The sequence below is a fragment of the Ursus americanus genome, chromosome X (assembly GCF_024610735.1).
Source record: "Ursus americanus isolate L20-20 chromosome X, mUrsAme1.1.p, whole genome shotgun sequence".
Lineage (NCBI taxonomy): Eukaryota > Metazoa > Chordata > Mammalia > Carnivora > Ursidae > Ursus > Ursus americanus.
The window spans coordinates 121,756,499-121,781,526 of record NC_142164.1 but is presented as its reverse complement, the minus strand read 5'-3'; the positions used below and the strand labels follow the sequence as shown (position 1 = coordinate 121,781,526).

Below are 25,028 nucleotides of genomic sequence, written 5' to 3'. Positions count from 1 at the left end.
GATTGATAATTAAACCGCTGGGTGGATGGGTGAATTGGTGGATGGATGGATGGATGGATGGATGGATGGATGGATGGATGGATCGGCTGGTGGATGGATGGATGGAATGATAGACAGATGAATTGGTAGATGGAAGGAAGAAAAGATGGATGGATGGATGGGTGGGTGAATTGGTAGATGGAAGGATGGATGGATGGATGAATTGATGGATGGATGGATGAATGAATTGGTAGATGGAAGGAAGGAAGGAAGGATGGATGGATGGCTGGATGGATGGACGGATTGTTTACAGTATCTTTTCCTTGTGTCCCAGGGTTGCAGCTCCAGTGTCATGGTTTTTCCTCCTTCTGGACTCACTCAGAGCTCTGGAACTTACTGGACAGCTCCATCAGGGCTGCAGGGATCTCCCAACCAACATCGTCCCAACTGGACCTACCTGCCTCCATCCTGCCCCAAACTGAGCCTTCTCCTAATTGATTTTCCCATGGAGTTTATATCATCTACCTCACCCAGTGGCCAGAGATGGGGACCTCAGGGTCATTCTTACCCTTCTTACCCCTGACCCCTGCAATTCAGCTGGACATGTTTGATTTTCTTCCAAGTCCTTTATCCCTCTTCATCCCCCTTTCTCCATCCTTTCTAGTGCCACAGTTCCCCCATCCCAGAGTGCTGCTTCCACACTCCGAAGTTACCGCTGAATACCATACCATCACAACAATGGGAGCATGTAACATGTCTGCCACACGTCATCTTCACGTAATGTTGAATCCCGTTGAGTGAGTACATCAATGCCTGACTCAGCATAGGAGTGCATTGTGTGGCTTACTCAGCACCCTGTATACATGCACTGGGCTGCCTCTTGTTCTCATAATTAATACTGACAGAAGCATTCATTGCACAGGTACCTTGGTTGTATTCCTGCAGGAAATATATATGTTTAATATATTATACAGGTAATGTGTGTATGAGCTGCACACACACGTAAGTATATGTATGTGTACATACATATGGGCAATATAATTTGTACATAGTCCTTTGTATATCTGTGGGGAATAATTCTGTGGGATGAGCTACCAGCAGTGGAATCCCTGCATCGAAGAGAATGTGGGCACATTAAAAATGATAATTACTAGACCTTGTTGAATTTCCTTTCGAACATCAGGGACATTAACGTACCCAACACCTGCAAAGGAGAGAGAGAAGTTCCAGCACTGCCTCCAACTCATGGTGTGGCTACTCTAAAGACAACAGAATACCCTTTTCTTTTTGTCTTTGCTTTAGAACGAGTTGGGCCCTTGAGTTCAAAGTTCTGGGACACATGGGGAACTTTCTAAGAAGAAAATGAGTTGCATTGGGTGGATTTTGTAAATAGGGTAACGTTCATGGGAAACCACTGGACGTGTCTTTGCTGAGGACGGATGAGGGATTAACTAAGTGACCCTCTCAAGACCTTGCCCTGGGACCAAACCAGAGGATTAACACGCAGCGCTCTCTCCAGTGTTCATTAGGGTGGCGAATGCGCCACCTGGCGGAAAGGAGTTGTTTTGAATAAAAGCTTTAAAGGCATGAATTTATGAGGTAGAGGGATGTCTAATTTGTTTGATGGGAGGATGGAGAAGTGGGTGAGTGGGTGGATGGTGGAGGAGTGGATAGATGAGTTAATGGGTGGATAGATGGGTGGACTGGTGCATGGTGGGTGGGTGCAGAGTGCATGGAGGGATTGAGTAGGTAGGTAGGTGGATGAACGGATATACACATGGATGGATGCATGGATGGATGGGCAGATGCATGGACGAATGGATGGACCGACAAAAGGATGAGTAGGTGAATAAATGGATGAATACATAAGTGGTTGGATAGATGGATAGATGGGTGGAGATAGATAGATAGACACATTTATAGATCAACACATTTACATCCTCAAGCGCTTTTCTTGCAGGAACAGTTTAATGGAATCTCTGAACCTGGGTCAAAGTGAAAGGTATCAATACAGGGGGAGAGGTGTTTAAGCTGGAGGGAAGTGTGTAATCTAGAGGGAAGCCAGAATTGGATTGGTTCTGCATTTAGACCAGTTGGCTGGTCTCAGTTCTTGTGGTGCCTCCTTGAATGCCTACATCTAGCAAGGGACTGGGTCCCTCTGTGTGTCAGCCCTGCTCAGTTAAATGAAGATGAGGTCACGGTGGGCTATGGTGAGCTCTAACCCAACATGCCTTGTGTCCTTATGACAAGTGGAGACACAGAGAGAGATACACACGGAGGGAAGGTGTTTGTGTGGTGACAAGCAGGGGACAACAAAGATTTCAGGCAACCACCAGGAGCTGGGAGAGAGGCTTGGAACAGACCGGTCCTTAGAGCTTTCCAAGGAACCAACCCTGCTAACACCTTGATTTCAGGCCTCTGGTCTCCAGAACTAGAGAGGATACATTTTTGTAATTCAAGTCCTCCCCCTCCACACACGTACCATATGTGATAAATGTGTAATAGACACATGTTAAAACATCTCACAGTTTCTGTTAAGTCTGGAGTCCAGGCATGAGCTAACCGGGTCTCTACTCAGGGACTCACCAGACTGAAAGCAAGGTGTCGGCCAGCAGGAAGGGGGGGGGTATCCTTTGAGACTCGGCGCTGTCTTAGAAGCTAACTGGTTATTCGCAGAATTCAGTTTTCTGTGGTTGAAGCAGCGACATCTGCACCTCCTAGGGGGCCACCCACGAATTCCTGCCAAACGATCTTCTCCACAAGGCAGTTTGCTTCTCTTTCCAGGCAACCAGGTTGTGTCTCTGGTGCCTCAAACCTTGTGCTCTTCTTAATTCTGACTTCTACCCCTGATTAGGCCAGGCCCACTCAGGATGAATTTTCCTTTTGATTACCTTGAATGACCTGATTACGGACTTTATTTTTTTTTTAAGATTTTATTTATTCATTTGACAGAGACAGCCAGCAAGAGAGGGAACACAAGCAGGGGGAGTGGGAAAGGAAGAAGCAGGCTTCCAGCAGAAGAGCCTGATGTGGGGCTCGATCCCAGAACGCCGGGATCACGCCCTAAGCCGAAGGCAGACGCTTAACACTGAGCCACCCAGGCGCTCCCGGAGTTGATTTCAACTGCAGAATTCCTTCACCTTTGCCATAGAGCCCTGGGAGCGAATCCCATCATCCTCCCAGCCTTCATTCACACTCAGGGAGAGTGATTTACAGAGCTATGCCCAGGCCATACTAGGACACCAGATTAGGGCTGCAGACATTAGGGACTTTGTTTTTCTATTTCTGAGATGCATCCAGAAGAGGAATATGTTGCTCAAACATATAAAAGGATTTTTCTTGGGGCGCCTGGGTGGCTCAGTTGCCTTTGGCTCAGGGCGTGATCCCAGGGTCCTGGGATGGAGCCCCGCATCGGGACTCCTTGCTCCGCTGGGAGCCTGCTTCTTCCTCTCCCACTCCCCCTGCTTGTGTTCCCTCTCTCGCTGGCTGTCTCTCTCTTTCTGTCAAGAAAATAAATAAAATCTTGAAAAAAATAAAAGGATTTTCCTTGAACGTTTTTGAAATTATTATGACCACCTCTTAGGTGTGTAGATTCTGAAAGAGTATCTCATTTCTTAATTTGCTTTGCAAATGCTTCAGCGAGCAGAGTGGAAACACAGTTTCCAAATTTAACAGTTCCTTAGGGACACACGCCATTGCCTTGCAAGCAGCCTTGGGGACACGGCTTTAACGAGAACCCCAAACATCTCTCCGTTTCCAAGAAGAAGGAGAAGTTCAATAAAGACAGCAAAGATACACGTCCCACCGAGAAGCCTGCCTGGATTCCAAGAGTGGACCCATTCCCGGGGGGGCCCCAGACCCTCTGTTTCCTCCTTGTCGGGGAGATAATGACCATATTTGCTTTAATGGCAGTTTATTAACAGGACAACATGACTCACACGCAGCAGACACCCAGATACCCAGGAGCCCCACGTGACGGCAGGGTCCCCTTGCCCACTCCTGTGCCTACTGAAGCTACTGCTTTGGCACCTTGTGTCGAACAACACAGGATCTGTGCACTTGTTCCCCTCCCCTGGACTTTCACTTTGCAGACTTGTGACATACATTTTTTTTTTCTTAAGATTTTATTTATGTATTTGAGAGAGAGAGAGAGCAAGAATGCGTGAGGCGTGGGGAGGTGCAGATGGAGAGGGAAGATGGAGAGGGACAAGCAGACTCCCTGCTGAGCCTGGAGCCTGACGGGGCGGGGGGGGGGGGGTGGAGAGGAGGGAGCTCCATCCTATAACCAGGAGATCATGACCCCAGCCGAAATCTAGACTCTGGGACTTAACCGACTGAGCCCCCCAGGCGCCCCCAGACTTAGGACCTATTTGGGGCATCAAAAACACAAGCCTTATACAGCGTCTGCCATCACATGGGAGCTTAATAAATCGTAACTTGCTAATTTATAATCATGTAATTATATGCAGGTGTATTATTATTTAAAAACTATTATTACGTATTACGTGTAAAATGGATTTTATGTGGTTCCTTAAATGTAAGGTATTTTAAAATTAACTATATCAAAATAGAGACGGAAAGTTGTTGAAGTGTGAAGTTGTGGCGTATTTATGTCGTTACATATTTTTACGAAACTATATAGTATACTTAAGGATATTCCACAATCGATAGACATAGTAAGTAAAACGAACTAGTAGTAAATTAGTGATTTATAGGTCAACCAGATGGCTGTTATACGTGATGTGTGATCATAATAGTCATTGAGACGTAAGCGCAGGCTCCGCACCTGCTTGGCTTAAGGCAGACAAGCGCCCCCGGGGGGCCCCAGGTGAAGCCTCCGCTTGGACGCAGGCACAGGTGGCGCCTGGGGGCGGGGCGGACTCGCGCACGCGCAGTAAGAAGCCCGGGCCGGCTCGCCCCGGCCCCCACTCGGAGGCCTTCCGGAAGTCCCGCCTGGGGGCGGGGCCAGAACCGGCAGACGAAACAGGGAGCCGCCGCGCGGCCGCTTCCGCGGACACGAGCGCCGGAAGCGGAAATGCGTCACAGGGGCGGGCGGCGGCGACGGCGGGTGGCGTCGGGAGCGCCTCCGGCGGACGGTGGCGGCGCCGGGCGGGGAGGCCGCGGCTGCCGGGGTCGTCGGGGGACGGCGGTGAGCTCGGGCCTGGGCGGCGGTAGCCGGGGGCGCAGGCGGAGCCCCGCGCCGGTGAGCGACACCCCGCGACCACCTTTTTCCGCGAACGGGGTGGGAGGCTCCGGGGGGCCAGGGGCTGTGGGGGACCGGGAGTTCCGGGGGGCCGGGGTCTCTAAGGGCCGGGCTTTCTGGGGGACCGGGAGCTCCGGGGGTCGGGGTCTCTAAGGGCCGGGCTCTCTGGGGGACCGGGAGCTCCAGGGGTCGGGGGCTGTGAGAGCCGGGGTTTGCAGGGCCCTGGGAGCCGGGGTCTGCGAGGCCAGGGGCTCCGGGAGTTCCGGGGACTCCGGGGGACCGGGGTCTGCGCCTCTGGGAGACTCTGGGACCCGTGACCCGGGATACGGGGTGGGAGGCTGGGGGCGGGGAGGGGGTTGTCGAGGTCTGTGAGGGCCGGGGATTGGGGGAGGGGGCTGGGGTCTGGTAGAGCCGGGGGTGCCGGGGCCTCTGGGGGGCTGGCGCCTGCGGGGTCTCCGGGGTCCACGGCCCGTGATGGAGGGACTGGCAGGCTGGGGGCTGGGGGCTGGAGGGGGAACTGGGGGGGTTGCGATCTATGAGGGTGGCGGGAGGGCGGTCGGCTCCGGGGAGCCGGGGTCTACCAGGAGCCGATGTCTGTGAAGGCTGCGGCCCGGGGTGGGGGCCTGCAAGGGCGGGGGATGCGGGAGCTCTGGGGGGCTGACGTCTGCAGGGTCACTGGGACCAGTGACCCGGGGTGGGGGGCTGGGAGGCTGGGAGGCTGGGGCCGAGAGGGCGATGCTGGGGTCTGTGAGGGCCGTGGCCTGGGTGGGTGGGGGCGCTGGGGGGTTGCCACCTGCACGGTCTCTGGGACCAGTGAGCTGGGATTGCGGGTGGGGGGAAACTGGGGTCTGGTAGGGCCGGAGGTGTTGGGGGCGCTGGGGGGTTGCCACTTGCAGGGTCTCTGGGACCAGTGACCTGTGATTGGGGGTGGAGGGGAGTTGGGGTCTGGTAGGGGTGGAGGTGATGGGGGCTCTGGGGGGTTGCCACCTGTGGGGTCTCTGGGACCAGTGGCCCTGGATGGGGGCCTGGGAGGCCGGGGCCTCCCGTGGGCTGGGGTCTGGGAGGGTCCTGAGCTGGAAGGGGAGGGGCATGGAGTCTGCAAGGGCTGGAGTTACCTGGGGGGCTGGGGACAGTAGGGATACTGGGGGTGGGAGGAGGGGTCTTCCAGGGCAGAGGGATCAGGGGCTGCTGGGAAGACCCCATGTGGGTCCTGGGGGCTGTTTCGGTGTCATAGAGGCTAGGGTGAAGGGGTGGGGGAATGGGGTTGTCCCAGGGGCTTGGGGAGCCTGGGGGTACCAGGGTAGTTATGGACGGCAGTGAGCAGTGTAGGGAGCCTGGAGGCCAGAGCCTGGGGCCGGGGCAGCTGGAGGGGATGGAAGTCATAGGGGCCGCGGGGTTGTCACAGGGTGGCCTGGGGTACTTGGGGTAGCTAAGGGCATGGGAGCCATGCTGGGGAGACGGGTAGCCATGCGACCGGGGGTCATTGCCCCGAGTCTGGCTCAGGCTCCTGTGTGGCCCTCGGCATCCTGGGGGGAGGTCTTGGGTCTCAGCCAGAGCCTCTCAACCCCCTAGACCGGGCCGGGGGGCTTTTCTGTCCTGCACCAGCTCCCTGTCTGAGGGGGCTCCCCTCAGCCCCCCAGACCAGGCCAGGTGCCTTTTCTTCCCTGCACAGCCCCCTCCCTGTCTGGGGGCACCCCCGCAGTCCCTAGACTGAGCCAGGTGGCTCTTCTGTCCTGCACCAGCGCCCTGTCTGGGGGGCCCCCCTCACCCCCTAGACTGGGCCGCGGGACTTTTCTGCCCTGCACCAGCCCCTTGTGTGGGGGCGTCGCCCCAGGCCGAGCCTCCGGGGCTGACGGGAAGCCTCCCAGCAGTGGGTGGGTGGGCGGGGGAGGCAGCCACTGTATTGTTTGGGTTCCTGCACTGGAGCTCGGCTTTCCAGAAGTGCACACTCGTCAGACCAGTAGGAGAGTCTTGCTTTAGAAAAGGCGGAGGAGGACAGGTGCACACGGGGAGCCCCAACTTCGCAAGGGCCCTTCTCCTTTTTTTTTTTTTAACTTTATCGCGGACGTAGAGGGCACATGAGCGTGCAGTGGAGTTGTTCAAGCTGACGTTTTGGCCAGAAACTTCCTTCCTGTTTCCTTAGGGCCGCCTGCTCTACAAACCCTCCCTGCGTCTGGAGCTGAGCTCCTTCCTGTCCAGAGGCTTCTAGCCGGCAGCCTCCCGGGGAGCTGGGCCTCTCCTCCCTGCATGGGAGTGGGAGGTGCCGGCGGTGCTCGCTCTGCGGCCCTGGGAGCCCTGCTGCGGGGCATTGGGTGCGGCTCCGCGCCCACAGACACGGGCACAAGGCTCCTCGTAAAAGTTTTCATCAGCCCGGTTTCTTTTCTCTTTGATCCAAAAAAACCCGCCACAAAACCTGACTTCAGGAGATGGTGGGGTTCAATGAGCTAGAGACCGTTGCAACGGCATGGCAGAGGGGCACACTTGTTTCTCCTCTGCGGGGCTGCGGTTCGGGCCTGCCGCACGCGGACGCTGCTGTGCGGCACCCACCCTGACCGTCCATGTTTGTGTTCCAGGCCCAAGGACCTGGCTATGGCAGCGGCTACCATAGTGCACGACACGTCTGAGGCGGTGGAGCTCTGCCCCCCGTACGGCCTGTACCTGAAGCCCATCACGAAGATGACCATCAGCGTGGCGCTCCCGCAGCTGAAGCAGCCCGGGAAGTCCATCTCCAACTGGGAGGTGATGGAGCGGTTGAAGGGCATGGTGCACAACCACCAGTTCTCCACGCTGCGTATCTCCAAGAGCACCATGGACTTCATCCGCTTCGAGGGCGAGGTGGAGAACAAGAGCCTGGTCAAGTCCTTCCTGGCCTGCCTGGACGGCAAGACCATCAAGCTCAGCGGCTTCTCCGACATCCTCAAGGTGCGCGCCGCCGAGTTCAAGATCGATTTCCCCACCCGCCACGACTGGGACTCCTTCTTCCGCGACGCCAAGGACATGAACGAGACGCTCCCGGGGGAGCGGCCGGACACCATCCACCTGGAGGGGCTGCCCTGCAAGTGGTTCGCCCTCAAGGAGTCGGGCTCCGAGAAGCCCAGCGAGGAGGTTCTGGTCAAGGTGTTTGAGAAGTTCGGGGAGATCCGCAACGTGGACATCCCCATGCTGGACCCCTACCGGGAGGAGATGACCGGCCGCAACTTCCACACGTTCAGTTTCGGGGGACACTTGAACTTCGAGGCGTACGTGCAGTACCGCGAGTACGTGGGCTTCATCCAGGCCATGAGCGCCCTGCGCGGGATGAAGCTCATGTACAAGGGTGAGGACGGCAAGGCCGTGGCCTGCAACATCAAGGTGAGCCCCTGCCCGGCCGCCCACTCTGGCCCGTTTCAGAGTTGGGGGCAGGGCCCCCCGCAGCTGGTTTGGTGGCCCCGAGACGGCTGGCAGGCCCCGTGGCGGCCGGCCTGGTGGCATCGGTCCAGGGGGACGGTATGGCCCTGGTAGTGGGAGGGGACACAGTGTCTCGTAAAAGGGTGACGTTCCTCTTTGTAAACAAGTGGTGCAGGCCAGTCGCGTCTGTCTGTGGGCGCTCCCCAGCTGGATCGTCAGGAGAGCTCAGCGTTGAGCCACTGAGTATCTGCGAGCGTTCAGATGTGGCCGCGGGATCCGGGCCCCGCGTCCTGGTCGGACATGCACACGTGCGGTTTTCTGGAATGCACGCGTTTGTGCAGTGGGGCAGCACAGCCCCATTGCGGCTGCCACGTCAGGTGTTGGGTGTGCTCGTGGGTCACTGTGCTCTGCGCTGTTTTCCCCCCGAAGGTTTCCTTCGACTCCACCAAACACCTGAGCGACGCCTCCATTAAGAAACGGCAGCTCGAGAGGCAGAAGCTTCAGGAGCTGGAACAGCAGAGGGAAGAGCAGAAGCGCCGAGAGAAGGAGGCCGAGGAGAGGCAGCGAGCGGAGGAACGGTATGTGTGCAGACACGGGGCCTGCGCACGGCCTGGGGGTGTGTGTGTCTCTGTGTGCACGTGCGTCTGAGTGTGCTGGCTCTGCGTGTGTGTGCATGCATACCCGTGTGCGTCTGTTCCCTTGTGTCGGCACATGTGCGTCCGAGTGTGTGCACGTGTGTCTGTGCGTGTGTGCGTCCGAGTGTGTGCGCGTGTGTGCGTCTGAGTGTGCGTGCATGTGCCCCCGGGGGGCCTGGACCGCGCCTTCCGTGCAGACCGTCCCATTTCCTGGCCCTTGTGCACTGAGTCCGAGGCTCCGTTAGCGAACTGTATGGACGCCCGATGAAACCGGCCGCGTTCTGGTAGAAACCGTTTCTATTTACAGGCTCATTACCTTTCAGGTCGTTCAGACGTCAGGGGCCGCGCCAGGACACGGTTCTTGCCCCCGTCCATCTTCTGCTTATTGTGCTATAAAAGGAACCTGACCAACGTTGTCACCTACGTTTTGGGGAAATTCTCCACATTCCATCACCTGTGCTGCACTTGTGTGTTTCACGGGTGGTTTCTGTTCTGTGCGTCGCCGGGTGTCCGGGCTGGCTGTGTCTGACGTGGCCAGATTGCCCGTCACCGGGCTCACGGTGTCTCTGTGCGTTGAGTGGACCCCCCTCTCCGCCCCTGCTGCTGGGTGCTCCTTCCGCTCTGACGCAGAGGCAAACGTGACTCTGGACTTGGGTTTTGCTCCACAGTCCAGTTGTGGGGCCGTGGGTCCACACCACGTGTGTTATTCCTGGCCTAGTGCCACTTTGTTCCCCAAGGAGGGGTGGTTTGCTGGCCCGTGCAGGATGTGACGGCCCACAAGTGGGGGCATGGCTGGAGTTGGGGATCCCCAAGCAGCCGTGGGAGCCCCGGCGTGAGGGAGACGCCTGGGGCACGTGGTGCTTCTGGCTGCAGAGCCGAGCTGTGGATGCTGCCTTTAGGGCAGGTAGAGTGGAGTTTACACTGAGTGACCGGTCCCTGTGGCCGCATCCTCCTGGGCCAGAGCGGGAAAGGCCGAGGCGGGCGGCTCGGTCAGACGTGGTGCAGCGTGCACAGCAGCCCAGCCCTTGTCCTAGTGAGCACTGACTGCGACCCACATGCCCGTGGGCCCCGAGGCTCCCATGGGCCCCTCCCCACAGCTTCTCAGGAGGCCCTGGTGGTCTCACTAGAGGTGGGTGTCCTGGACCTTTACACTCGGATCAAGCAGGCACTTGGCCTTTGAGGACAGGCCCCACTGTCTGTCTGGGCTGGAGGCGTGATGAGCACAGACGGTTCCTGGACAGCGGGCGTTGCCTCTGCTGTGGTCACGGAGTGCTAGTCAGGGGCCAGGCCTGGGAGGGGAGGGGGTCAGGCTGGCCCGGCGGAGCCCGCTACCACCCACTGTGGCCCTTTCTCAGCCTGAGTGTGCGGGCCGGCCCCAGGGAGCCTCAGTGCCTGTCCTCGGTCACTGGCGCGTGTTCATTTGGCTGGTTCAGATTCTCCGAGGGGTGGAGCATGGCTGGTGGCTGTCCTGCTGTGGCACGTGACAAGCCCTGGGGCTCCAGCTCCGCCTCTGCTCAGAGCTGCGCCTGCCTGCAGGGGGGGGCCCCTGAGGCTGCTTGGACCTGCGCCCTTGTAGCTGGTGGGGCCTTCCCGCACATGACCCTCCGTGCCTGCTGAGGCCATGGAACTTTTCGCCTTTGCTAGTGGGAGCCCCTGGTGCCTGTGCTTGGCCTGCCTCCCTGCTGGGCCGCGAGGGGGTTTGCGTCTTCCTCCGTTATGTTGGGTGCAAGGTCTCTGCGGCTCTAGCGTCACCCTGGCCGGGTTGTTGTTCTGCAGCCTGCTGACTCCCTGCCTGGGCTCGGAGGTCTCACCCCGTCTCGTCCTGCTCTGCGCGGCTTTCAGTATTTTACCGCGTCTGTCGGTTATCCGAGTAATTTTGAAGCCAAAGTGCGGCGCGGGTTCTGTGGAAACGCATCCTGCAGTTCTTGCAGACTTTCCCTGCGGGAGTCTGTGTCTCTCCTGGGCTTGCTGTGGGTTTGTTTTAAAGAAGACTTGCCGTCTCCAGGTGGTTTTTTTCTGCCGACGTGACAGGATTTCCGCACGCGGGTGCATGCGCTCAGGGATCCCCGGTCCAGGGAAACAGACCTCAGTGCACGCTGTCCTCGGTTTTCTGTCACTGTGGCTTTGCCTTTTCTAGAATTTCACACAAAAGGGATCACAGGGTACGCGGTTCTCTGCATTGACTCTTTCCCTTAGCAGAATGCTTCCAGAACCTTCCACGTGGCTGTGCACATGTGTATTCTGTTCCTTCTGGTGGTGCCCCACGGCCCGTTTGCGGAGCCCTAGTGATGGGGGCCTTGTGCCCACTGGGAGCACGCATCAGCATCGCCTGGACACTGAGTTGTTCTTTTCTGAGCGGACGGCCGTGTGCAGAGACTCTGCTGCCCGGGCCCGCGGTGTCTGATGTGCTGGCAGGCCTGCGGGTGCTGGAGCGTGTCGTGACGCTCCTGTCTGCCCTCTGCACTTTCCCCCGGGACGGGTTTTGCTCCCGTCGGCTTGCGTGCCTCCTTCCTTGTGCGGCAGGAGTGCTGTGCGTCGGGGGTCCGGCTGGAGGTCCTGTTGGAGGTCCTGTTGGTGGTCCCGGCTGGCGCTGTGCCAGGAGCTCCCCCAGGCCCCTGCTGGCCTCTGCAGCTTCTGGTGTGTGTCGTTCAAGCCCAGACTTGCCGTGTCCATCACATCCCCCTGTTCTGTTCCTGCTGGCTTCAGGGTCGTTGGCGAGAGCCTCCCTGGGAAGGTTCTGGAAGTCCTCCCTCCGTGTCCACGTCCACTCCTCCGGCTCCTCGCCTTCAGCGGACACCGACTTGGGGGACAAGGAGTTCACATGACCGGTCTCGTGAACGAGCTCCAACACCTGTCCTGTCCCCACTGCCTTAGAACTACCACTTGGCCGCGTCCTGAGCGCTCACCCGCGGCGCAGTGCCTCTGCTTCACGGAGCCCTTCGTGTGTTCTGCGCAGGAAACAGAAGGAGCTGGAAGAGCTGGAGAGAGAGAGGAAACGAGAGGAGAAGCTGCGCAAGAGGGAGCAGAAACAGAGGGACCGCGAGTTCCGCCGGAACCAGAAGAAGCTGGAGAAGCTGCAGGCGGAGGAGCAGAAGAAGCTGCAGGAGAAGATCAGGCTGGAGGAGCGCAAGCTGCTGCTGGCCCAGCGCAACCTGCAGTCCATCCGGCTGATCGCCGAGCTGCTCAGCAGAGCCAAGGTACGGCGCGCGGGCGCGGGGGCTCTTGTCCGGGGCCCGGGAGCCGCCGGTGCGTCTCTGACACGTGGGGCCGGCGTCACCGCCCCCTTCCCGCAGCTGCTTGCAGCCACGAGTGACAGCATTAGTACCGACGGTGAGGCCGTCGGCTTGTAGTTCTTGCCCTTCCTGCCTCGTTCCGGATCCTAGAATGCGTGCTCGTCTCGCAGAGCTCCTAGAACTTTGAGTTAGCGGAACGTGCGTTCACACCTCCCAGGGTTGGTCCTGAGAGCCTTCAGGGAGCTGGGGCGGAGGGTCACCATTACCCCCAGAGCAAGGGAGTGGCTGAGCTCTCTGAGGGTTCCCTGGCCCTCGTGGCTGTCCTCCCACTGCAGATGCTCTGCCCAGGGCCGTCGGGACGGTGGGCTTTGCTCCAACCCCGCAAGCCAGTGGCCAGGGGCGGCGGGAGGGTGAGGGCTGAGCCTGGTGATAGAGAGCGGCCCTGCGGTGTCCTTGGGGAGCTCAGGGCACACTACGGAGCCTGGTTGGGCCACGTCCCTCCTCCGCAGCCATGGAACTGACAGGTCTCAGCCGGTGCCGTATGGATGAGCGCCTCAGTGCTGAGAGCCTCCTCGTTCCTCCGACCCGCTCCTTCCGGAGGCCCGACCGGCAACTCCTGCGAGCCGGGGGCCGGGGACACGCGGGGACCTCGCCCGGCGCTCCTTGTGCTTGGGCAGGCCGCGTGCCCCCGCGGAGTGAGGCGCGGGGCGACCCCATAACCTGTTGTCTAATTACAGTTGTGATAAGTCCCCGGGAAGGAGACTGGCAGGCGCGCTGAGACGTGGCAGCTCAGCTCTTGTTTCATGGTGAATATTGAAGACGCTAACCCAGGCTAGGCCCCGCACGTCCCGCGGCGGCCACGGCAGCGTACGTCCGCCTCGTAATCTCAGCTCCCCGTTGCTGGTGACCGCTTGTGACCTCACAGCAGGCCCCGTGTGCGCCTCGGAGGGGCCAGGCCCCTCCCGAAATGCCCGCCCCGGGGCTGTGCCGTGTAGCTTTGCCACGGGGTTTCCTTCTCGCTCGGACGCATGCGGCCCGGGCGTGGTAGGGACGGGCGGGCCGCACTCTGGCCAGAGCGTCCACCCGGTACCCCCGGGCCTCAGGGCACCTACAGACCCAGCGCCACCTTGGAGCGTGCGGGGGGTTGTCGGGGTACATGTGCGCGCCTTCCCCTTTGTGCTGCAGGCAGTGAAGCTGCAGGAGCAGGAGCAGAAGGAGGAGACGCTGCGGCTGCAGCAGCTGGAGGAGCGGCGGCGGCTGCAGGAGGCCGAGCTGCGGCGCGTGGAGGAGGAGAAGGAGCGGGCCCTGGGGCTGCAGCGCAAGGAGAGGGAGCTGCGGGAGCGCCTGCTGAGCATCCTGCTGAGCAAGAAGGCCGACGACCCCCACACGCAGGATGAGCTCGGGGTCTCCCACGCAGACCTGCTGCAGCCCGTGCTGGATATCCTGCAGACCGTGTCGGCCAGCTGCGTCGGCGCGGCCTCCCTGCATCCCCTTGTGGGCCCGCCGCCCCCCAGCACCCCGAAGGAGACCCCGCCCTGTCTGGAGACCGACACCACGTCGAAAAATGTGAACGGGAGCGTCGCCGAGGAGGCCCAGTGCAAGGAAGGCCTGAATTCTCGCCTCGCGGCAGCAGGGGACAGCTCCCCGGAGAAGAGGTGCCCCGGCGTCCTCTCCTGCATTCCCGACAACAACCAGCAGCCCAAGGGCTTGCCCGCCGCCTGTGACCAGAACACGCCCAAAAAGGACATCCGTTCTGAGCAAGACAAGTGCAACCGCGAGCCCAGCGGGAGCCGAGGCCGGGCCAGCGGGGCTCGGGGGGAGGACGACAGACACAAGCGGGAAAGGAGCCGGCCGCGGCGGGCTAGTAGCCGGGAGGACGGGAGGCAGCCGCAGAAGGAGCGGCGGCAGCACAAGAAGCACTCACGCCAGGACGACAGCCCTCAGCAGCGGAGCGCGAGCCCTGACCACAGCCGGTCCCGGAGGTCCCACAGCAGAGAGCGGTCCAGCCGGAGGGAGAGGAGCCGAGACCGCAGGGGCGGCTCGGGCAGGAAGCGCAGCCGCCATCGCCGCAGTGACCGAGACCGGTCGCGCTCAGGGTCCCCCAGCCGGCACCGCAGCACCTGGAACAGGTAATGCAGGGCGTTCCCCCACGCGGCCGTCCAGCGAAGACCAGGACCCGTGGAGCTTCCTGGCTCCTCTTCTGCCCAGCCTCCGCAGAACACAGCCAAGGAGACACCGTGCAGGAGGGCCACGCATTACATGTCTGCCTTCATGAACATCTGGCGGCCCTTCTGTTCGAACACATAGTCTTCAATCGCTAGCTTTAGTTTTCCCTGAAAACTGTTGATCCGATAGCTTTAATGTCACCAATTCTCTCTAAATCAGGAAAAACGCACTGGCCGGCAGTGCTAAGTGCATAGCCACCGTGTACCTGTAGTGCAGCATTTCTGTCCCGTTCAGGGAGACCCCCACGCGTGCGGACTTCATGGGAGGCATGTTGCACGTCCTTGGGCACAAATCGTCAAATATGGACAGCCATGGTCCCGCAGGGCCCCCAAAATATGAAGCAGCCTTGCCCTGGTGGTGTTTTTTTCCTTTTTCTTTTGTAATTTTAACTGATGATTGGGAAGCGTGGTTGGCGGGATGCCAGTGGAACCCAGGGGTTGTGGCACGTTCCGTCACGTGTGGACACAGTGCACGTCCTTAAGATCAAAACTCAGACGTGCTGTCCTTTTAAGGTGTCGGTGCGTGGGGGGTCCTCCGGCATGGTCTGATGCTCTCTCACTTCAGAAACATTCGCGTTACAAACTGGTGATTACGCATTAAAAAAAAAAAAAAAAAAGTTGGTTAAAAGCTTTGGTTTCTAGTCAAGGTTAGCGTGTGTGGTTTTTTTAAGAAGCTGTTTTGCTAAATTATTTTTACTTGGAACGTTTCAAACAGATTTAAGGCTAAAAACTTGTTAAATTTTATAATCATTTGCTTCTCCAACTGAAGCTCAAGAAATACTTAAAAATAGCTGTAATGTTTGCGTTAGGAAAGATGGTGTTTATTCCAGTTTGCATCTTTTTGTGAAATAAAATCTTTTTCCAATGAACTAATATTTTCCCTATTTCTCTTTGTTTGTTTAAGCTCTTTGGGCTGTGTTACTGAACTGAGCCTCGTTGAGCAGATTTGAAATGGATTTAGAACCGCTGATAGGCAACGATGGATTTCACAGTGCAGTTGTTACTGTAAAATAACTCCGTGGAGGAGAATCCTGGGTCCTAAGGAGCGTTCGGTTTGTTTGCGGAGCACAAGTTGAGCAGATTCACCAAAGCAGTCTTTTGAAAGCAAAAGAGCCCGTTTTAAAAATGAATGAAAGTAAAAGTGGTTCTTTTCTCACCTAGAGTTGGAACAGGTAGGAGTCAGCACTGCTGCTGGGACTCCAGACTCCAACAGTCCCTCCGTCTGTGTTTAATTAGCACGCAGAACTCGTCAGCATATGGGTGGCTGGCCACGTGCCTAGCCCCAGCTCACCTTTCTGTCACAAACCAAGATAGACACAGCTGACTCGCATCTTTCTTTCTCTGGCATGGCTTTTGTCTTGTCTGTCACCTGCGGAGGCAAGGGAGCAGGTGGGCTCAGACGCCCAGGGATTGAAAACACTTCCCAGTAATCCTGTCATGGTCCCTGTAGCCCAGCGTTGAACGTTTGCCCTGTTAATCGCTCGGAACATCCTAGGACCAGGTGTTGGGAAGCCTTTGAGGTCAGGGGGAGGTCTCTGGGCCCAAGAGGAGGTCTCTACCTGAGCTCAGGAAGGTGGGTTTCCATGACATGTTGTCCGGGCAGAGGTCTGTACAATGGGAACAAACATGGTGTGTTCAAGGGTCAGGGAGTCAGTGTGGCTGGGGAAGTGTCAGCCTGGAAGAGCTGACAGGAGAGAAAAGCACAGACTGGGTCATTTCCAACCTGGAACGGAGAGATAGGAAGCCTTTTTTTTTTATTTTTTAATTATTATTTTTTAAAAAAGATTTTGTTTAATCGTCAGAGCACAGCAGGGAGAGTGGCAGGCAGAGGGAGAAGCAGACTCCCTGCAGAGCAAGGAGCCTGACGTGGGACTCGATCCCAGGACTCAGATCATGACCTGAGCTGGAGACAGACGCTTAACCCACGGAGCCACCCAGGTGTCCCAAGTAGGAGGGCTTTAAACTGGGCATGAGTTGATAGAGTTGTGGAGAGAGCAAGGGTGAGGAGGGGGCTTGTGGCAACAGGTGTCGACTTAGAACAAGTTGGTGCGTTGGGCAGGAGGTTAGAGGAGAGGGGAGGGGAGGGGTAACTGGGGAGTGTGTAGCCTTCAGGGAGCATGGGATGTATATGTGGCTTGGGGTCAGTGGTGGGAGGGGAGGGCCCTAGGAAAGCTGGAGAATGCCAGCCCCGGAAGTACAAGATAGGGTGTCACTATGAAAGAGGCTCAGGAATCTGAAATTTGAATTCCCCCTCCACTGGTCTTTATGTACATTCAACCCCTGGGCAACAAGGAAGGCAGAGTGGTCACAGTGCTGTCCAGGCCATTCCACTCTCACTGCCCCTGTGCCTACTGGGTCTGTCAGTCACTGAGTGTAGGGTGGTGCTGGCATCTCTAGTCATAATAGTGCCTGCAGCACTTTGTCCTTGCTGTCCTGTCAGGTTTTGCTGTTTGTATTTTGACTCTCTGTTATTGGGTGCATACAAGTTTAGGATGGTCCTGTCTTGGGAGAACTGACTAGTCATTTGTGAAAGTCTTTTTTACTCTTGGTGATTTTCTTTGTTCTGAAGTCTCTGGTGGCAAATGGGGAACAAAGGAATGTGTTGGGAAAAGGGGTCCATTATGGTTTATGGTGGAGTCATAGCCACATATACACTCCATCACAGGGTGTTAGGAGGAAAGGGGTCGTGGCTTGAGGCATGCGTGTGCCCCTCGGGCTGGGTTCTGCACTTGACAGCGATGAAGAGGAGAGGCGCTTTGTCGTGATGTAGCAGATACGTCTGCACGCCCCAGAGCAACGCCACCCCGAATGGGGCTCCAGAGCCAGACAGCCTGGTTTTGAACTGCTTTCCCACACAGCTCCTGTCCTGCTGTGAGAGTGCGGTCGCCAGGGATGAAAGGGGCTGACGTGAAGGACGGCGTCTGGGCTCCCCTCAGAGTTGGCACCCCTGTCCTCTTGAGTTGGGGTAGGATTTTTCCACAGTACCAGTATTTCCACTGACGTCCTAAGAAATCTGTTTTCCGTAGGTGTCTTGACCTGCCGATAATGGCTCCTAAGCGGGAGTGATGGGTCGAAAAACACGTGTCACTGATTACACTTTATCTTTGCAAACGCACGTGGATTTTTCTGTGTGTCGTGAGGCGACTGTGTTTCCAAACGGGGTGGGCTGGGAATAGAGAACGCATCCCGAAGGAATGGGGTATTTCAACCCCAGAAGCATTGTCCTACATGTAACCTGTGGGGTGAGGTGGGAGTTCAGCACCTCCCTCTGTCTCTGTGTGTCTCTGGGTCTCTGTCATTTATAGCATTTTGCCCCGAGCCTTTCTGGGTGACTGCCATCATCAAGTCATTGTGGGGACCCAAGAACCGTCCCCTGATCTGCTGCCTGTCCTTTGACAAAAGGACAGTCGGCTTACTCGGAAACCGGGGGTCACAGAGTACATCCTCTTAGGGTGAGATTCAGTGGGCGTGCTGGGCTGTCGATGCCCCTGTGTCTGCCGTTGGGATCCCGGCCTGCGTCCACCCTTTTGTGCAGAAATTCCCCCGTACCGAGGGTGCACGGCGTCATCCCGATCTGAAGCTGTTGGTTCGGACTGCTCCTGGACCCCAGACCTGCCTGGGGCGGTCTGGACTGTGCCTGGATTGATGCGAGGGGCCGCTGGCGGGGGTCCCATTTTCCTCGGCCGTGCCCCGAGGGAGGAACGGAGCAGGGTTGTGCGCTAGACCTGAGGGCATCAGGGGTCACCAGGGGGGATCGGGCACCCACTCTGAAGACCACATTAGTTTCTTTAAAATGTTCGCTCTCCGCTTGTGTTTTTGGGAAAACGTGAGATAAAATGCACGTTTGGGAAAAGGCTTGATACTATCAGCGGTGTGCAGGGGTGTCTGGAAGGGTCCTGCTGCAGGACGGGGCCTGGTTTCAGCTCTGCAGGTGCACCAGGACCATCTGCGCAGGCTTCCCCCGCCCCGGGCGGGTCTGGGGTCCAGGCAGCGGCCCTCTCCCTCCCACAGGAGCTCCCTGCTGTGGCCCCGGGGGGTACGTTGCATTCCCCAGCTGTGCAGCATGGCTCCCCACCCCTGCACCCCTCACTCACCTCTCCCTGCTTCAGGGCTTGGGGGACATACAGGTGATCCCGGGCGGGGGGACCTGCCCCAATGCCCAGGTGCACACGGGAGCCTGAGGACCCATGTCCTCCTCCAGGCAGCCCTTCTGCACCTGCTTCACCCCCCGCCCCACTCCAGCACACTGGCCAGTGCCTAGCTGCATGTCTGTGTCTCCCAGAATTCATATCTGAATCCTGACCCCCAAGGTGCTGGGATTAGCAGGTGGGGCCTTGGGGAGGGGATTCGCTCATGAGGGTGCAGCCCCATGAGCGGGATGCGCGTCCTTACGAGACCCCAGACAGCCGCCTGGCCCCTCTGCCGTGTGAGGACACAGAACAGAGCCATCCGTGAAGCAGGAAGTGGGTCTTCACTGGACCCCAAGTCCGCCAGCATCTGGACCTTGGACGCTCACGCCCCGGAACCGTGAGAAATGCACGTCTGTGGTTCATAAGTCCCCAGCCTGTGGCACGGTTATTCCCGCCGCCCCAGCCGAGGCACCAGGTGACCACCAAGTTGCTCAGGCGGGAGCCCGTCCAGGGCTGAAGGCTGCGTGCTCCCCTGGGCACCTGGCTTTGCTCCTAGTCCGTCCCTCGGCCCCTTGGTCCCCGACACTGGAGTGCTCTGGGCTCCACCTTCCCCAGCACGAACCCCCCCCCCCCCCCGGGATACCCCATGCCGGGCTCTGTGTGCCGTGCGGCCGCCGACCCTTCCAAACCCAGGAGCGGGCCTGGACCTGGCCACACTGTGGTTCGTGCACCTGCTGGCATGGGCCCAGCACCTGTGCCATCGCATCCCGTTGGGGAGGCCGCAGGGGTGAAGAGGGGCTGTGACGACCATCCCTGCACGAGGCGTGCCAAGGGGGTCTCTGCTGGCAACACTCCACTGGGCTCTGTCTCCGGCGGGTCCGTGTGGCACCCTGGAGGGCTTGGGCCCTCTCCAGCCACCCTCTTTGCCTCCTGCTCACTCCCTCTGCCCCCCCCACCCCGGCTGCTCTTTTGCTCTTCTCTGAACAGGTCATGCACACCACTGCCCCAGGGCCTTTGCTCTTCTCTAAACGGGCCACACAGGCTGCTGCCCCAGGGCCTTTGCACCTGCCCCTGCTCCTTTGCTCTTCTCTGAACCGGTCACACACGCTGCTGACCCAGGGCCTTTGCTCCTCTCAGAACAGGTTAGACACACCACTGCCCCAGGGCCTTTGTTCTTCTCTGAACAGCTCACACACTCCACTATCCCAGGGCCTTTGTACCTGCTCCTGCTTGTTTGCTCTTCTCGGAACTGGTCACGTGTGCTACTGCCCCAGGGCCTTTGCTGTCCTCTGAACAGGTCACACATGCCACTGCCCCAGGGCCTTTGCACCTGCCCCTGCTCCTTTGCTCTTCTCTGAACAGGTCATGTGCTGCAGCCCCAGGGCCTTTGCACCTGCCCCTGCTCCTTTGCTGTCCTCTGAACAGGTCACACACACCACTGCCCCAGGGCCTTTGCACCTGCCCCTGCTCCTTTGCTGTCCTCTGAACAGGTCACACACACCACTGCCCCAGGGCCTTTGCACCTGCCCCTGCTCCTTTGCTCTTGTCTGAACAGGTCATGTGCTGCAGCCCCAGGGCCTTTGCACCTGCCTCTGCTCCTTTGCTCTTGTCTGAACAGATCATATGCTGCAGCCCCAGGGCCTTTGCACCTGCCCCTGCTCCTTTGCTCTTGTCTGAACAGGTCATGTGCTGCAGCCCCAGGGCCTTTGCACCTGCCCCTGCTCCTTTGCTCTTGTCTGAACAGGTCACACATGCTGCAGCCCCAGGGCCTTTGCACCTGCCCCTGCTCCTTTGCTCTTCTCTGAGCTAGTCAGACATGCTGCAGCCCCAGGGCCTTTGCACCTGCCCCTGCTCCTTTGCTCTTCTCTGAACAGGTCATATGCTGCAGCCCCAGGGCCTTTGCACCTGCTGCTGCTCCTTTGCTCTTCTCTGAGCAGGTCACACGTGCTGCCGCCCCCGGGACTTTTCACCTGCCATCCTCTTCTTGGGCTGCTCTTCCCTTGGTCACCTGCTCCCCTTGGCACTCATATGTTCAGGGCCTCCCCGACCACTCTATTAGAAAATCGCACCCCCTCCCCAAACCCATCTCCCCACCTCCCCTTCTCTCCACACCACACATCATCTCCCTGTGACATGGACTTTTTAACCTCTTTCTCTGCCCACTGACCACTTGCCTTGTTTAACACATAAATTCCAAGAGGCAGGGGTTCTGTCCTGGATTGCCGACGACGGACAGGCTCACGGTGGCGGCTCAATGCGTCTTCCGATCAGGAAAGAGAAGAAAGCACAAAGTCTTCAGCCAGTCTTCACCCGCGATGCCCTTTCTGTGGACACTGGCAATCCTCAACCTCTAGATGGAACACGTGTAACCAGGACTGTGTGCGTGGCCTCCGTCTTTGGGGAGGCTCATTTGGCTCCCGGATGGGAGTGTGCAGGAACTCGCGAGCCGTCTGGCCGGCCTGACCCTTCCCGTCGCCGGGGGCAGGTGGACGGCCCTGCCGGTCACACAGCACGTTTCCCCATCCCCGGTGCACACGGTCCTCCAGCCAGGTGGGACTCCTGCTCCCCCCTCTCTGTGTGTGGCATGTTCTCACCTCATCCCATCTGCAGGGACCGTTCTGCCAAGGAAGACCCCTCCCCGAGGGCCCAGGAATTTTACGGGGACATTATTCAACACAGGACAATGGCCCCATTTCCGCGACAGTCAACTATAAAATCAATCAGTAAACGTGCATTTTAGAATTGATGTGATCAGCCACGTAATGTGTAGGTCACCTTCGTGCCGAACCACCGGGTGTGTGATTTCCTTCCTTGTGTGCACAGTGGAGTCACCCCGGGAGCATGGACGAGATCCCAAAGCCCGACGGCAGGATTCAGGGGGTCCGGGCTGACCCAGGGCCGGGTCTGTGAACACCTGCTCCCCCGGCGGAGTCCACGTGCTACTAAGGGTTTTGCCAGTTAAGGGTCACCCTCTCCCCTTCTTCCCCACATCACACGGTGAGACCCGAGCCTCAAGCAATGAGCCCAGAGCAAGGGTGGCTCTCGTGAACCGGGTGACGATCATGAACTTGCCAATGTGCCAACCTTGTCTAACTCACCCGCGTGCGTCTCAGGTGTTTTCCCCAGAAGCACGAGGGATTTGCAGGGGGAGCTGGGGGGGACTCCGCCATTCCTCCCGTCCACATGCTCGGAAGCAGGGGAGGCACTGGGGTCTCCTGGTTCACGACCTACATGGACGTGAGGTCCTCAGGAAACGGGCAGGTGGACAGTGCTGCATTGGAATCCTGTTTCATTTTACACCGGGCTCCATGCTCAGCAGGGAGTCTGCGTGAAGACTCTCTCCCTCCGTCCCTCTCCCCAGGTGCACACGCGTGCTCTCTCAAAGTAAATAAATCTTAAAAAAAAAATAGAAATAAAGTCTTCCAAAAAATATCTTTATGGAGATACAATGCACATACCATACTGTCCACCCATGTGAACCATCCAATCCAGCATCTTTGGGTTTTAGCCACATGCATAACCATCACCACGCACAAACCTGAGAACGTTTTTGCCCCCCTCTGCCATTAGCTGGGTTCTATTTTGAACAACTCCTGTCCACGCAACTCCTTTTCTGTTTTCCACCTGCACGGTGGGAATCCTCTTCTGTCAAGATGGCATCTTACTTTTTCTGGGTTTGCGTGTTGGCATCGGTGCCCTTCCGGGGACTGGCCCTGTACAGACAGGTGGCTGTCCATTTCCTGCCACTCTAATGTTGGAGCCCTTTGTTTAGTCGTGTTCAGGACTCTGCCCGTGAAAGGCGAGGACATGAGCGCCGACCTTGAGTTTTAGGCATTAAGCTCCAGCCCTTCTCAGCCCTCAATCTCATTAGTAAAGTAATCGCCTTAACAGGAAATCCCCGGGAGATCCCACCTATCCTGTCTGAGAAGGGCTGCTTGCACTTTAATCAAGCAAATGCGAGTGGTGGCAGGTTGTCCTGTCCCTCCTGGGAGCCCCCCTGCCCCCGAGGGTCATTCACTGTCTTACCTGCAGCTGCCTGCAAGGACATCTCAGGCTCTGCCATATTGCGTATCACCCACCCAGCCACAGGACAAGCCCACCTTCTCACAAACGATGGCGTTGAGCTCGCCCTTGGAGCCTTCCCTGCACCCCCAGACAGGCGATGCTGCCTCCAAAACGGGGCATGGGCAAGGCGTGGTGGGCTGATGCTGAGCTCAGGCTTGCAGGGGCGCGGGGTGGAGGAAGGCGGAGACCGCAGGAGGGCCGACAGCCGCCATCTGGGCTTTGCTTGTAAAGTCAAGCATCAGAAAGGGCACGAGAGACACGTGGGGCACGTTTCAGGTATGACCGGGCCACGGCTTGTAGCAAAGAAGAGGCAGGACCAACAGAAACTGAAAATGAGTTGACGAGAATGGATTTGGACATGTGACCTTTTAACACAGGTATCAAATGGTTTCACATGGATTATCAAGTAAATTGTGCAATTTCCATTTTTTTTGAAAGCCTGCCTTTATGTCTCCAAAACAAAGCAAGTTGGACTGGAACTTCAAATCTGTTAAACTGTAGGACAGGTACCGGGCCAAGCGGCAGCTGTACGCAGGCATGTAATAAAAGTCATGGTACCAAAATAAACAAGATACGTAAGGAAATAAGTAAGTAAATAAATACGTGAATAATCACAAGACATGTAGGTAGATTAAAGATTTCTTTTTTTTTAAAGGTTTTTTTTACTTTATTTATTTATTCGACAGAGATAGAGACAGCCAGCGAGAGAGGGAACACAAGCAGGGGCAGTGGGAGAAGAAGAAGCAGTCTCCCAGCGGAGGAGCCTGATGTGGGGCTCGATCCCATCACGCCGGGATCACGCCCTGAGCCGAAGGCAGACGCTTAACCGCTGTGCCACCCAGGCGCCCCAGATTAAAGATTTCTGCAATCCTACCCAATGTCAGCTTTCCTCCTCTCCCTTACTCTGCGAATTGGAAAGGAAGAAGCCACGTTTTAATTATATGCGGGCATTTTAATTATCCACACGGAAATCACAAGACACCTGGAAATGGTCGGCTTGCTCTTTGATTTGCGGGACACAGAATGGCGTACGAGAGCCCACGGTGTCTCTACAGGTCAGGGGTGATGAGAGCCCGTGGTCTTTACACATCAGTGGTGACCAGAGCCCACGGCGTCTCGTCTCTACGTGTAAGCGGTGACAAGATCCCGTGGCATGTCTGCACGTTAGTGGTGACTCCCTAGAAGGCGTCCCAGTAAAGACGCCAGCATCCAGAAGAGCGGAGAAGCTAACTGGGCATTAAGGAATAAATCTCCAAGGGACTGCAGTCTTCATAAAACCTAGACAATACTGTTGAAGGGCCAGGAGAGAGCACCTGCCTCCGGGATAACCACAAACGTGATGGCTCAGCATCCATGCAGGAAATCTCATAGTGCTAGGCTGTCCATTCAGGGTCATCTCCATTGAAATTCCAGCGAGATTTTTCAGAGAACTTGACACACGGCTGTGAAGTCCGTATGGAAAAGTCCACACTCCAGGAACTCTGCTATGGAAAAGAGTCCTAAGTGGTGCTGTGTGCAGAGTGGTAGAGACACGACTGGACTGTCTCTCTGCCAGGATGTGGTGTAGACCGTAGGAGTGAGGGTAATGCACAGGGGCTCCCAGGAGCCAGCTGGACACCAGCGCACTGACCAGGGAGCCCAGAGATGGACCTGGCACACGTGGGATGTGGGGAGACACGGACGGAAGCTCAGATCAGACGACAAAGGACGGTGGCCTCACAACGCTGGGAAGACGGATGCCCCGTATGGGGGACGTGCCCTTAGAAAAATAATAAAGTAAAACAAATAAAGTGAAAGGAGATGAAAGAGAATAAATTGGTTCAAGAAATCTCAAAATAAGTAAAATGAATAGAACAAATACATGAAATTTTAAAATAAAGTGACATGGGGCACCTGGGTAGCTTGGTTGAGCGTCTAACTTTTTTTTTTTTTAAAGATTTTATTTATTTGTTCGACAGAGAGACAGCCAGCGAGAGAGGGAACACAGCAGGGGAGCGGGAGAGGAAGAAGCAGGCTCCCAGCAGAGGAGCCTGATGTGAGGCTCGATCCCATAACGCCGGGATCACGCCCTGAGCCGAAGGCAGACGCTTAACGACTGCGCCACCCAGGCGCCCCGAGCGTCTAACTTTTGATTTTGGCTCAGGTTGCGATCTCAGGGCCACGAGATCAAG

The 25,028-nt window shown here is 57.4% G+C and overlaps 1 protein-coding gene across 1 annotated transcript; it reads left to right on the top strand.

Moving 5' to 3' along the window:
- The first annotated feature begins 5,019 nt into the window (after positions 1-5,019).
- On the top strand, positions 5,020-15,531 carry AKAP17A (A-kinase anchoring protein 17A). Its single transcript, XM_045813642.2, has 5 exons — positions 5,020-5,182; positions 7,756-8,533; positions 8,999-9,147; positions 12,161-12,401; positions 13,623-15,531. The coding sequence occupies exons 2-5, from the start codon at positions 7,772-7,774 to the stop codon at positions 14,568-14,570; spliced, it is 2,100 nt and encodes a 699-aa protein (XP_045669598.2). The 5' UTR covers positions 5,020-5,182; positions 7,756-7,771; the 3' UTR covers positions 14,571-15,531.
- Positions 15,532-25,028: the final 9,497 nt, after the last annotated feature.

Bases quoted from the DNA above. Each gene is read 5' to 3' on its own strand.
- AKAP17A (XM_045813642.2), top strand. From the start codon at position 7,772: ATGGCAGCGGCTACCATAGTGCACGACACGTCTGAGGCGGTGGAGCTC. The intron at 8,534-8,998 runs GTGAGCCCCTGC...TTCCCCCCGAAG, and splicing joins CCGTGGCCTGCAACATCAAG to GTTTCCTTCGACTCCACCAA. The intron at 12,402-13,622 runs GTACGGCGCGCG...TTTGTGCTGCAG, and splicing joins AGCTGCTCAGCAGAGCCAAG to GCAGTGAAGCTGCAGGAGCA.